The sequence below is a fragment of the Hypanus sabinus genome, chromosome 8, assembly GCF_030144855.1.
Source record: "Hypanus sabinus isolate sHypSab1 chromosome 8, sHypSab1.hap1, whole genome shotgun sequence".
Classification (NCBI taxonomy): Eukaryota; Metazoa; Chordata; class Chondrichthyes; order Myliobatiformes; family Dasyatidae; genus Hypanus; species Hypanus sabinus.
Window position 1 is genome coordinate 27736754 of NC_082713.1, and position 13228 is coordinate 27749981.

Consider the following 13228-nt stretch of genomic DNA (forward strand, 5'->3'; position numbering starts at 1 on the left):
ACTACCAACAGCACACAGTACAAAGCTCTAGCACATATGGCTACCATAGTAGAAAAATGTACCGTCACAAAAAAATAATAATAATAATATAGCCCAAGTCCCTGAGTGGCAGGGTCTGTAGATTGATGGTGTGTAGGATGTTCTTTCACCAATCTCTCAGCTGCCCTCCAAGAGAAAATATCACATAAAAAAAGTATACAGAGGAGCTGCTGGATATCAGAAGTTGGAGACAGAATGCTGAGGTAGGTAACCATAATAATTACAGCAGTGCTAAATCTTCCCCGATGTGCTCTTGGTCTACAGTGAAGTAAAATGCAGAACAATAAGCGGGAAAGACAGAGAGATCTACGAAATACCATTTGGTCCTACTCAGATTGTGCACATATGCACCATTGTACACACATTAAATATCCAGTACTATGCAATGTTGTCACAACTATTTGAATATGAGACTGAGCAAACCTGGCCAGAAAAAAACAAATCCCTTACTTTCTAGTCCCGGTGACTCCACACTGCAGTGAGGTCATGGACAGTGTACAAATTACAGAGGAGGAAGTGTTCACTGTCCTGAGGTAAGTTAGGCTGGAGAAATCCCTAGGGCCTGGCAAGCTGTTCTCCTGGACGCCATGAGAGGCTAGTGCAGACATTGCAGAGGCCCTAGCAGAGATATTTAAAATGCCCTTAGCAACAGGTGAGGTGCCAGAGGATTGGAAAATAGCTAATGTTATTCTGTTCTTTTAAGGAAAGCTCTAAAAATAAGCCAGGAAATTGTGGGCTCGTGAGCCTGATATTAGTAATGGGTAAATTATTGGTAAGTGTTCCAAGGGACTGGATATATAAGTATTTGTGCAGACAAGGACTGATTAGGTATAGTTAACATGGTGTTTTGCTTGCTAGATCATGTCTAACCAATCTTATAGAGTTTTTCGAGAAATTTATCATGAAAGTTGATGAAGGCCAGGCAGTGAATGTTGTCTTCGTGGACCTTAGCAAGGCATTTGACAAGGTCCTGTAATTTGGAGTATTGTGTGCAGTTCTGGTCATCTACCTAAAGGAAAGATACCAATAAGAGTGCAGAGAAAATTTACAAGGATTTTACCAGCACTAGAGGAGCTGCGTTATAGGGAAAGGTTGAATAGGTTAGGACTTTATTTCCTTAAGTGTAGGAGAATGAAGGGAGATTTGATTGAGATATCCAAAATTATGATGGGGATAGATAGAACAAATGCAAGCAGGCTTTTTCCGCTGATGTTGAGTGAGACTAGAACTAGAGGTCATTGATTAAGTGTGAAAGATGAAATGTTTAAGGGAAACATGGGGGGATGGTGGATTCTTCTTTAATCAGAGGATGGTGAGAACGTGGAATGAGCTGCCAGCAGAAATTTTGTGTTTGGGTTCCATTTCAACATTTAAGAGAAATTGGATAGGTACTGTACATGAATGGGAGAAGTGTGGAGGGCTATAGTCCAGGTGCAGGTTGATGGAACTAAGCAGATTAATAGTCTGGCATGGACTAGATGGGCTGAAGGGCCTGTTCCTGTCTGTAGTGTTCTATGACACTCCAGGTCTTTTATGTTGTGCCTTCAGCACCCACTTATCTTCCAGTCCAGGTGACGGCACACCAGGACATGTTGAACCAACTAGATGTAGATACTTATGTTGGAAACATGGTAAGCACTGCAGGTGAGGCTGAAACAGCATGGGTTCAAGTCTCTCTTCCCCAGCATACGTCCAGGGCACAGGGAACAACGTTCATGTACTAAGAGCGAGACTGATCTACCAAAGAGAACTGAGGGACTGCTGAGTGCTAAGTCTTGTTGAAACATGGCTCGCAGTCACTTCACCCGACTGTGTCATACAACCTGAAGGCCCCTCAATTCACTGGATGGGCCCTACAGCTCTTGTTTATGTCAAAGGTGCTAATGTCGAGAAGGTTGAGAGCTTCAACTTCCTAGGGGCAAAGACCACCAATAGTTTGTCTTAGTCCAACTTCATAGATGGCTAAGTGCCTCCTGTTCCTCAGGAATTTTGGCAAGTCCTCTTTGACCCTTTCCATTTTTATTGTTGCACCATAGAAAGCATCCTATTTGGATGCATCACGGTTTGTTCTGGCAGCTACTCTGCCCAAAGGCACAAGGATCTGCAGAGAGTTGTGGGCACAGATCAGCATATCATGGAGACTAGCCTCTTCTCCATATACTCCATGTACTCTTGCCACCCCAGTAAAGCAGAGAGCATAATCAAAGACCACACCCATTCTGGTCTTTCTCTGTTCTCCCTCCTCCCATTGGGAAGAAGATGCAAAAGTCTGAAAGCACATATCACCAGGATCAAGAACAGCTTCTGTCCTACCATTATAAGACTATTAAATAATACCCTAGTGCACTAAGATAGTCTCTTGAACTCAGTTTACCTGACAAGGATCTCGCACCTTATTGACAATCTGCAGTGCATTTTCTTTGTAACTCTATCAGTTAACTCTGCGTTCTGTTACTTTTGTCCTACTTCAATAAACTGCTGAATTGATGTATATGAACAGTATACAAGACAAGTTTTTAACTGTACCTTGGTACACGTGACAACAATAAACCAATTTAGCAGTATCCCAAACTTAACTAAAACCATCAGCAAATCTTCAAAAGAAATCCAGGAGAGGAATAACCATTGTTATTTATTTATCATAGAAAAAGCAAAATGTCAAATTTCTTAAATAATACAACTGTCTCCTATTTCTACTAAAGCAGTTTTATTGCTGTGTGGCAATTCTTTTAAGAACATTTCTCCATTAAGTGATATGAAGAGCATGAAGTTCGCAGGCAGAAAAAAAAACTTTGGTTTTAAACTTTATTGGAATACATAGTTTAAAAGCAGTGAGATGATGTTTAAGAAGTTCACACATTAATTTACAATATTATTCACATTTTCTTACAACATTTTCAGTGCAGACACAGGACGTGACAGTACATTGTTCTATATACATTTGACAGGTAAGGAAAAGAAACATTCCGAAAAGAGAATGAAACTGTTTTCAAACTTTAGCTCCTAAAAGTAGTGTGATTAATTTCATTGGAACATGATCGGGAAAAGTTTAGAGCAGGTGTTCCCTAACTTTTTTTATGCCATGGACCAATACCATTAAGCAAGGGGTCTGAGGACTCCAGGTTGGGAACCCCTAGTTTAGAAGAATTGGGTCAAATGCAGGGAAATGGGACCAGCTTAGATGGGCATCTTGGTCAACATGGATAAATTGGGCCAAGAGCCTGTGTCATGTTATATTACTCAATGACTCTACACCTCTCTCATTTTGCATGGAATGGATTTAGACATACAATCCCTAAATCAAACCCGCTCTTCACTATCACTGACATTGATAATTCCACTCTCCCTAGACTTTTGAACTACATTCCAAGCATATTATACTCTACCCCTTTAAATGATGTCTCAACAATATATATTACTTTTTGCTTAAGTCAAACAGTCACTACGTGACTTTGCAAATTTCTTCATGATTGAAAGTGATTTTAGGAAGTTAGGAAGTGATTTTTAAAATTAATTCATGTTATTTATAATTCACATTTAAGAAATATTACTTCGGGAACTTCTATGCAGTTAGCATCGAAGCATGTTGAAGAACTAAAGTTTTGGGAATAATCTTTGCTGCTTGATTTTGATCTCTTTCCTTGTACTTTGCTGGATAAAGCAAGGAGAGCTGCTTGGTACTACATTAAGCATCTTCATTGCTCCTGTACAATTATCTGGCTTTAGATGCTTGAGTAATATACTTTGTAACATTTAATATTGAGTTTTACTGGGTATAACCTACATTGCTACCTACAACTCCTTTTCAATGTAGATAAGAGTTAGCTTTCTTCTGTTTTGTTACTGGCAACAAAATAATAAAAACCCTTTCTTAATAACACACAACAATAGCGATCAGAGGAAGTTATCCATCACTATAAAAGAAGATCACAGGCAAATTTAACAATTTTCTATTGAGTGTGTATCATTCAACTTACTTTAGGGACTGGTGCTCCAACATAGATTATAGTTCTATTTTCCGGTGTTACTGATTGCTCAGGGTACAATGCAAAGGTCTTAGTAAAACAACACACCATTTGAGTCATACTAGTTGATGTTTAGAAAACTTTCTAACAAGTAAAACTTGGACCTGCAGACTGTTGGAAGCCTTAGGTCTTCTGAAGATTGCATACTCAGACTGAATATGTCTCTCTTATAAGACTGGATGCCTTTCCTTAATCAGCGAGATCAAACGTATTATTCTAGCAATATGTAGCAGGTAATTTTTATGGTTATTGCATTATGGAAATGTGTTTTTAACTTTCCTCCAAGATTACTTTTAATGGTCCAGTCCTTAATGGTTTATCCACAGCAATGACCCTAACACAATTAAAAATAACCTTCTCCAATGTCCTTTTTAATCAGCTGATGGGCTCATAGTAAGAGGATGAGGATTAGGGTTGCCATCTGTGAAGCTTTCTCTGTTCTTTGAGAGCTGTGCTGCTCTATGTCGGTGTGTTTATCTTTTTCACAACTGCGAGAAAGGACAAGAAGAGTTGAACTATAGTCTATTACCATTAGTTCAATCAAGCATTTAATTTTAAGCATTATAAGAACTTGTAGATGCTTGAATCCGGAACAACATATGAGGCGCTGGAGGAACTCAGTGGGTCCGGCAACAGCAATGGAAGGAAACAGACCAGCAAAGTTTCAGCTCAAGATCCTTCACCTGGATGTTTAGTTGAAGGGTCTCAACTGGAAACATCAACTGCCCACCACCCTCCATAGAGGCCTGTGGAGTCACTCCTGAATCTGTTGTGTTCTAAGTTTTTAGTCTCAGAATATCCTCTAAATTGATTACTGTCTTCCAGATTGCCAGCATTCACATAATTAATAGTGATAGGAGAAGATAGATGGCAGTTTTTTTTTAACTAACCACAGGAGGCTCTAAAATGCTGTTAACTCACTGTCATCATATGGAGAACACAGTAACAGATTTGAGTACAGCAAGATTTCACAAATAACAGTAACATCGTTAGCAAGGACACCTGTTCAAGCATTTTGGAGAGAGGTTAAATACTGGGCAAGACAATATTCTTGGAATGATGCAATGGATCACTTACATCTACTTGGGAAAGATCCAAAACAAATTGAGTGAACATTTGATCAGGAAGAAGAGACCAGTGACTAGGCAACACTCCCCTGCATTGCTCCACAGTACCAGCTGGGATTATGTTTTCAAGTGGGGTTTGAAATATTCATAATCAAAGCCAAACTTAGAGAAGCCAAAGGATAAGCACGTTATGGGATTGAAAATGGACCTTGCTGTTTTATGGGGAGAAGGCATTACAATGGGGTATGTCAGCCATGATGGAATGGCAGAGCAGACTCAATGGGCTGAATGGCCTAATTCTGCTCCTATGGTCTTATGGTCTTAAGTCTTATATTGAGGATTAGCTTTGTGACCAAATATTATACAACCAATGAATCTGTCTGATCTAAAAATAAATGTTGCATTGAATCTGAATCTTCCCTGAAGTTGTCACTGGACCCCTCACACATAATAAAACCAGAATTTTTCTGGCATACTCAGGCAGTATTTAAGGAAAGAGAATGAGAGTTACCTTTTCACATCAAAGACCCTTCAGCAGAACAGGACAAGAAGAAAGCAAATTGGAGAGAGAGTGAGAAAGAGGGATAGATAAGGTAAAGGGAAGATTGCTGCCATTGTGAAGCCAGGGTTGCTAACGAGGTAAGACACAGACATAGTCATCTGGTTTACAGACTTTATCAGTGTCTTCATCCTGCTAAGTTAACTCTGTTTCTTCCTCCTCACAGATGCTGCCTGACCTGCTGAATGTTTGCAATATTTTCCAATTTTGCTTCAGTTTTCTAACATGCACAGGTTTTATAATTTCCTTTACACACAATGCCTGCTTCACCCTCTGTCATACAGACATTGTTATAATAGAGCCAAGGCTGGGTTTCTCTGCTTAGGATTCTTGAATTGATCCTGACTAAGCTCAAACAGGGATGGACAATAAATGCTATTTATTTTATGCATTGCCTCTGATTTCAGCATTCCAAACCTGCATATCAACACAAGTCATTGATAAGGGAAACCGAACTCTTCAACCCTATAACAATTTACCTGTTTAAATCTACCTGACAATCTCAATCAAGTGTAAGCAATGAAAATGGATTGGATCGCTCTTCTGTCAGAAGATTTATACAGGAAAATACACAAAACTTAGAAGCTTATGCATTTGTAGAAATAAATTACCTGGGCAGTCTCCTTTTGAAGTTTTAATGCTTTCATTTTTTTGTATCTTGCCATTTCTTCCATCTGCAAACCGTGAGTACTTTGCCTAAATAAAAGCATGTTTAGTTGAGATGAGTTGCTGCTGGTCCTAGAGTTATTGTGCAATTTCCAGTACAAGTGGACGCCAAGTGGCCCACCATGTCCACTTGGAGCTGAACAGTTCCTTCCCTCTTCACTGTCATCCACTCAGTTATATCTTAATATCATCTGAAATTAACTCTGTAATGTTCACATAGTTAAATTCAAATCTTTGATATACATCACAAAATGCAAGTGAGTCAGCATGAGTTCTGAGGAACCCCCATTCAAACAGCCTACCAGTCTCTGAAGCACCAACTCTGAGCCAACTAGGGATTCAACTCACTACTCTTATTTGCATCATAGAAACATAGAAAACCTACAGCACAATACAGGTCCTTTTCCCTACAATGCTGTGCCCAACATGCACTTACTTTAGAAATTACCTGGGGTTACCCATAACCCTCTATTTTTCTAAGATCCATGTACCTATCGAGGAGTCTCTTAAAAGACCCTATCATGTCCGCCTCCACCTCGCAGGCAGCCCATTCCATGCACTCACCACCCTCTGTGTAAAAAAACTTACCCCTGACATCTCCTCTGTACCTACTTCCAAGCACCTTAAAACCGTGTCCTCTTGTGATAGCCATTTCAGCCCTGGGAAAAAGCCTCTGACTATCCACACAATCAATGCCTCCCATCATCTTATACAACTCTATCAAGTCACCTCCATCGCTCCAAGGACAAAAAAGTTCACTCAACCTATTCTCATAAGGCATGCTCCTCCTTGTAAATCTCCTCTGCACCCTTTCTATAGTTTCCACATCCTTCCTTTAGTAAGGTGACCAGAACTGAGCACAGTTCTCCAAGTGGGGTCTGACCAGGGTCCTATATAGATGTAACATTACCTCTCAGCTTTTAAATTCAATTCCACGACTGATGAAGGCCAATACACCCTATGCCTTCTTAACCACAGAGTCAACCTGCGCAGCTGCTTTGAGTGTCCTATTGACTCAGACCCCAAGATCCCTCTGATCGTCCACACTGCCAAGAGTCTTACCATTAATACTATATTCTGCCTTCATATTTGACCTACCAAAACGAACCACTTCACACTTATCTAGGTTGAACTCCACCTGCCACTTCTCAACCCAGTTTTGTATCCTATCAATGTCCCGCTGTAACCTCTGGCAGCCCTCCACACTATCCACAACAACCCCAACCTTTCAGGGTGAAGGATAGTAACATCCTCTCCACTTTCACTCCCTGACCTGTTCAGGGTGAAGGAGAGTAACGTCCTCTCCACAGTCACAACATGACCTGGACAGGTGGAAGAACTGTAATTTCCTCTCTGCAGTCAGACCCTGAATGTGTCATCTGCAAATTTACTAACCCATCGCTCCATTTCCTCATCCAGGTCATTTATAAAAATCACAAAGGGAAGGGGTCCCAGAACAGATCCCTGAGGCACCCCACTGGTGACTTAACTCCATGCAGAATATGATCCATCTACAACCACTCTTTGCCTTCTGTGGGCAAGCCAGTTCTGGATCCACAAAGCAAGGTCCCGTTGGATCCCATGGCTCCTTACCTTCTCAGTAAGTCTTGCATGGGGTACCTTATCAAATGCCTTGCTTAAATCCATATACACTACAGCTACTGATCTACCTTCATCAACGTGTTTAGTCACATCCTCAAAAAGTTCAGTCAAGCTCTTAAGGCACGACTTCCCTTTGACAAATCCATGCTGACTATAATTTTATGATCTTATTTCCCTAATTAACCTGTCACATATGACTTTGTTAAAACATTTGTAAAGTGCATCAGAATCAAGTTTAATATCACTAGGATGTTGTGAAATATGTTGTTTTGTGGTAGCTGTACATTACAGTACATAATAAAAATCTATAAATTACAATAAGAAAAGAAAAAATACACAAATTAAATATGTAGTGCAAAAACAGGGCAAAAAAAGAGAAAAAAAATAGTGACACACACAAAAATCTGGAGGAACTCAGCAGGTCAGGCAGCATCTATTGAAAAGAGTAAACAGTGAACATTTCAGGCCAAAACCCTTCATGAGTCCTGATCAAGGGTCCTGTTCCAAAATGTTGACTGTTCACTCTTTTCAATAGATGCTGCCTAGCCTGATGAGTTCCTCCAGCATTTTGTGGGTATTGCTTGGATTTCCAGCATCTGCAGATTTTCTCTTGTTCATGAAACAAATAGTGAGGTAGGATACATGGGTTTATTATCCATTCAGAAATCTTATGTCAGAGGAGAAGAAACTGATCCTAAAATATCAAACAGACTACCTTTATCAACTCTCTTTGTTGTCCATACACAATTTTCTTATATAAGTCCTTGTCCATGCATCGTTAAACAATCACTTAAAGGGCATTTCAGATTTTTTCCAGTTATTCACCTGCTACTAGATCTTTAATTAATCAGTCTATTCCCTTTTCACTTTTTAAATAATGGGGCCACATCAATAGCCTTCCTGTCCTTTGACAATATGATGGCATTTAAAGAGGATCTAAAAATTGGTGATCGGAACCTACAACATTGCTTACATTACTATTGCCAAGGTACTACCATGTAGACTTGACATAGTTACTTTACTTACCCGGGCTTCAGTTCTGGAGGCTTTGGCAAAGGCTTAGTAAAACCAACTTTCCCCACCAGCCAATAGGTCTCATCAAAGTCTGTACCCTTTCAGCAAAGGACATTGACACAGTATCAGTTACATTTTCAGCACCAGTGAATCCAAAGTAAAGGAACCTTATCAGGAAACAGTGGAAACAGTGCATACCTTCAGTTCCGCCTTGTCTCTTGGCTCCACATTATAACCCTCGTCCAGGCTTATAAGAATTTTAACAGTTGTGTGATTGACATGTATGCGATAGGCTACAAAATAATTGAAAGGTGTGCAACTTTTTTTGATGTAATTTCATTTCAATTAACTTACATCACCATGACCACCCCATTCCCCTCAGTACCCCTCTAGTGGAACGACATTTAATCTGCCGATCAGCAAACAGAAAGCTTTTTAATTTTAATTTTTAATTTTGTCATTTTTAAATTTTTTATTCTCTCTCTCATGTCTCTTTTCTCTCTGTATTTTGCCTGATGGCCTATTTTCTGTTGTTCATGGGTGAAGTATTTACTATTATTAGGGTAGAAAAACAGCTAAGGCATCACCAGCAATCCTCACCAAGTACCCTCTCTCCAGCAGAAGGCATTGAATAACAGTTGATGATAATTCCCATCATTAACGAATTTAAACCGCATGACAGTATCGCAAGACTGGCTGCTGAAACAAACTGTACTGGAGTGTGAGCCTAGAAGGTTCTGACAGCTTAGTCACGTACTGGCTCCCACTGAGTCAAAGATCTCTACATGCCATTCAAACAAGTTATCATTACTGAGGGCAGATGGGACCTCCTGACAATCTCAAGATTTTTCCTTCATCTGCACTTTCTGAAACTTGAAAAATAATTGCCAACTTAGAAGTGAAAGCAAGTTCTACATTCTAGTATTCTATAAGTGCCCATTTTCAAACAAGTGATCAGCTATGAACGACACAGGAAATCAGAGACTTCTTGTCATGCTAGTTAGTCACCTTGCCCTGTAGATTCCATACGAGAGGCTGTAGTGACAGTATCTCCGAAAAGACAATAACGTGGCATAGTCAGACCCACAACTCCGGCCACTGATGGTCCTACAAAAGTCAACATATTGTTATATCTGCAGCAGAAACTGTGAAGGTGAAATTTCTTCTTTGAAAGTGAATAGGCAATGAGCAAGATCTTGAGAATACACTGCAACTTCTCCCGATGTTCTGTACCTAATATATTTAAGACAGAGGTTAATAGATTCTTGATTGGGCAGGGCAGGAAGGGATACGGGGAGAAGGTAGGAGACTGGGGCGGAAAGGAAAATTGAATCAGCCATGATGAAATGATGGAGCAGACGTGATGGGCCAAATGGCCTAATTCTGCTCTTATATCAAAAAAAAATGTGATAGGTGAAGCCAAGTGGGTGGGAAAGGTAAAAGGATGGAGAAAGAATTTGATAGGAAAGGAGAGTGGACCAATGGAGAAAGGGAAGAAAGAGGGGCTCCGGGAGGGGGGGGGGCGGTGATAGGCAGGTGAGGAGGTAACAGGGTAAAGGAGAGAATGGAAGAAGAGGGAAGGGGGAGGGAAAAACAAAACAGAGAAAAAGAATTAACAGAAGGAAAAATCGATGTTCATGCCATTAAGTTGGAAGCTATTTAGACACAATATGAGAAGTTACCCTGAGAGTGGCCTCATCATGGCAGAAGAGTAGGCCATGGAGTGATACAGTGGAATGGGAGTGAGATAGAAATTAAAATGGTTGACCTCTGGCGAAATCTGCTTCTGGCGGATGGAGTGGAGGTGCTCGGCAAAGCGGTCTCCCGACTTACATCAAGTCTCACCAATGTGGAACAGGCGGCATCGGGAGCACTGGATACAATAGATGGCCCCAACAGATTCACGGGTGAAGTGTTACCTAATCTAGAAGGACAGTTTTGGGCCCTGAATGGAGGCGAGGGAGGAGGTGATTGGGCAGGTGTAGCATTTCAGTCGCTTGCGGGGGGAGATGTGCTAGCAGGGTGATTGGTGGGGAGAGATGAATGGACAAGGGAAACACAGAGAGAGCAATCTCTGTAGAATGGTAGGTAAGGACAAGAGGAACTCTGTCCCTGGGGTGAACACTGATGTCCAGGGTATGGAGGAGATGAGGGTGATGTCCATGTCAATGGTGGTGAAAAATAAGCCCTTTCTCAGCTTATTTTCCTGTCACACATTCTCTGTCACTCATTCACATGCAAAACGCTATCACATGCTCATCATTAGGGAATTTATTGTTAGTGTCCTGACCGATGTTTACCTCATTCCCCATCTGGTCACAGTCACATTTGACAGTTAACTGTTCCCAGACTGGCTGCTGGAGTTATTCACCATATAAGCGACATGAGACCAGCTATAAAATTATGAGATAGTTTTAAAAAAAATTTTCAATTTTATGTTGTCACTTTTGATTATGCTGCAATTCAACAAGTTGTAGAGCCTCACTAGCAGACAACATAGTCTGGGATATCAGAGAGATCACATCAGGGTTCTGTACCTCCATCTGTGTGTCTCGAGTCTGGCAGGAAGTGGAGCACTGCGAAGTTATCCCCAGCATTTCATCCCAAAGCGATAAGCCTTCCTCTTGACCAGTCATTCTTGCCATATTTTTAGTTTTTTTTGCTATTTTGCTGTTTGCCCCACTCCCATCAGGGAAGAGACTATGCAGCAGCCACACCAGAATCTCTAGATTCAAAAATAGTTACTTCCCCCAAGCCATTGGGCTGATCAAACACCTCCACCCATGAACACACCCCACCACGACTGCATGTACATCAGCCACTCCTCTCCTCTCCCCCCATGCACTACCACTTCATGATCACACCTCAAAGCTACACTGACACAGTTTGCCCTGCTGCTACCTAAAAGAGTTCCTCTTGCCAAGAGTCCGTGTGTCACTTTCTCATTTCCCGTTAGTCACTTTATGTTTAGATAATCCTCCGCCAGAGCCCAAGAAGAAAAGGGTGAGCTGCCTCAACAACTATCACCCAATACAAGGATGACCTTCCAGGTTTCCTGAAGTCTTGCTTCAAGAAGAGAAGAAATTCTAAACGAATTGAAGAAATACCTCCAGCATGTGGTGTCACTGAAATATGAGGAAAAACCAGATTATGCAGAAATACGTAAACAACTGAAAGATGGTCTTCAAAGGCTGAAAGCCTCACCAGATGATCCCCTGGATCTTACAACAACCACTATTTGAAAATTTCACTAGTCAACTGTGAAGCCAACGTATTATGTTGAGATAATTGTCAAAACATATGCCTTACAAGATGCATGGTGCCTGTTTGTTTTTAAATCATGCTTTTTATAGCTTTTTGGCCGGAGTTACTCTACAAGTTTTTCATGAACTTGGGTCAATGTGTGCCTCTGTGACTTTTCAAATTTCTATATTTACATTTAGTGTTTTTAAATAAAATTGAAAGATGCTCTTGTGAAGGGATTTTTGTAGCTGCATTTTTAATGTTGTTTCTCACCTGTAATGTATTTTTCTCCAGCTGGATCATTGCACCAATGTCACCATTGGCTATTGTCTGTTATCTACTTGTCCAAAAATAAACTCTTTGAAAGGTAAAAAAAACAACTATCACCCAGTGCCACTCACATCTACTGTGATGAAGTGCTTTGTGAGATTGGTCAAACCAGAATCAACAGCTGCCTAGGCAAGGGACTGAACCCGCTGCCATTTGCCTATCACCACAATAGATCAACAGCAAATGCAATCTCAGTGGCTTTCCGCTTGAATTTGCATCACCTAGGCAACAGCAATACCGATATCAGACTGCTGTTTATTGACTATAGCTCAGCGTTCAACACAATCGTACTCTCAGTTATAATCAGTAAGCTCCAAACCTGGGTCTCTGTACTTCCCTCTGCAACTGGATCCTTGACTTCCTCACCCAGAAACTACTGTCTGTGTTCGGAAATAACATTACTGACAATCAACACTGGTGCACATCAAGGATGTTTATTAGTCCACTGCTCTGCTCTTTCTACACCCATGACTAGACATAACTCAAACAGTATCTGTAAATTTGCCGATGACACAACTATTGTTGGCAGAATTTCAAATGGTGACAAGGAGGCGTACAGAAGTGAGATAGATCACTTGGTTCAATGGTGTCGTAACAACCATATACTCAATGTCAGTAAGACCAACAAATTGATTGTGGACTTCAGGAAGGGGCAGTCGAGGAACACGCATCAGTCCTCATTG

The 13228-nt window shown here is 40.8% G+C and overlaps 1 protein-coding gene across 1 annotated transcript in view; it reads right to left on the reverse strand.

Annotated features, from left to right (window-relative positions):
- Positions 1–4303: 4303 nt before the first annotated feature.
- LOC132397876 (retinal guanylyl cyclase 2-like) overlaps positions 4304–13228 on the reverse strand; it is a 37750-nt gene continuing 28825 nt past the window's right edge. The window contains exons 15-19 of the mRNA XM_059976633.1: positions 9981–10079; positions 9171–9265; positions 8985–9070; positions 6302–6386; positions 4304–4552 (exon numbers count right to left, since the gene is read on the reverse strand). Coding sequence (XP_059832616.1) covers positions 4547–4552; positions 6302–6386; positions 8985–9070; positions 9171–9265; positions 9981–10079 — 371 coding nt within the window. The 3' untranslated portion in view covers positions 4304–4546. The remainder of the gene's footprint in view (positions 4553–6301; positions 6387–8984; positions 9071–9170; positions 9266–9980; positions 10080–13228) is intronic.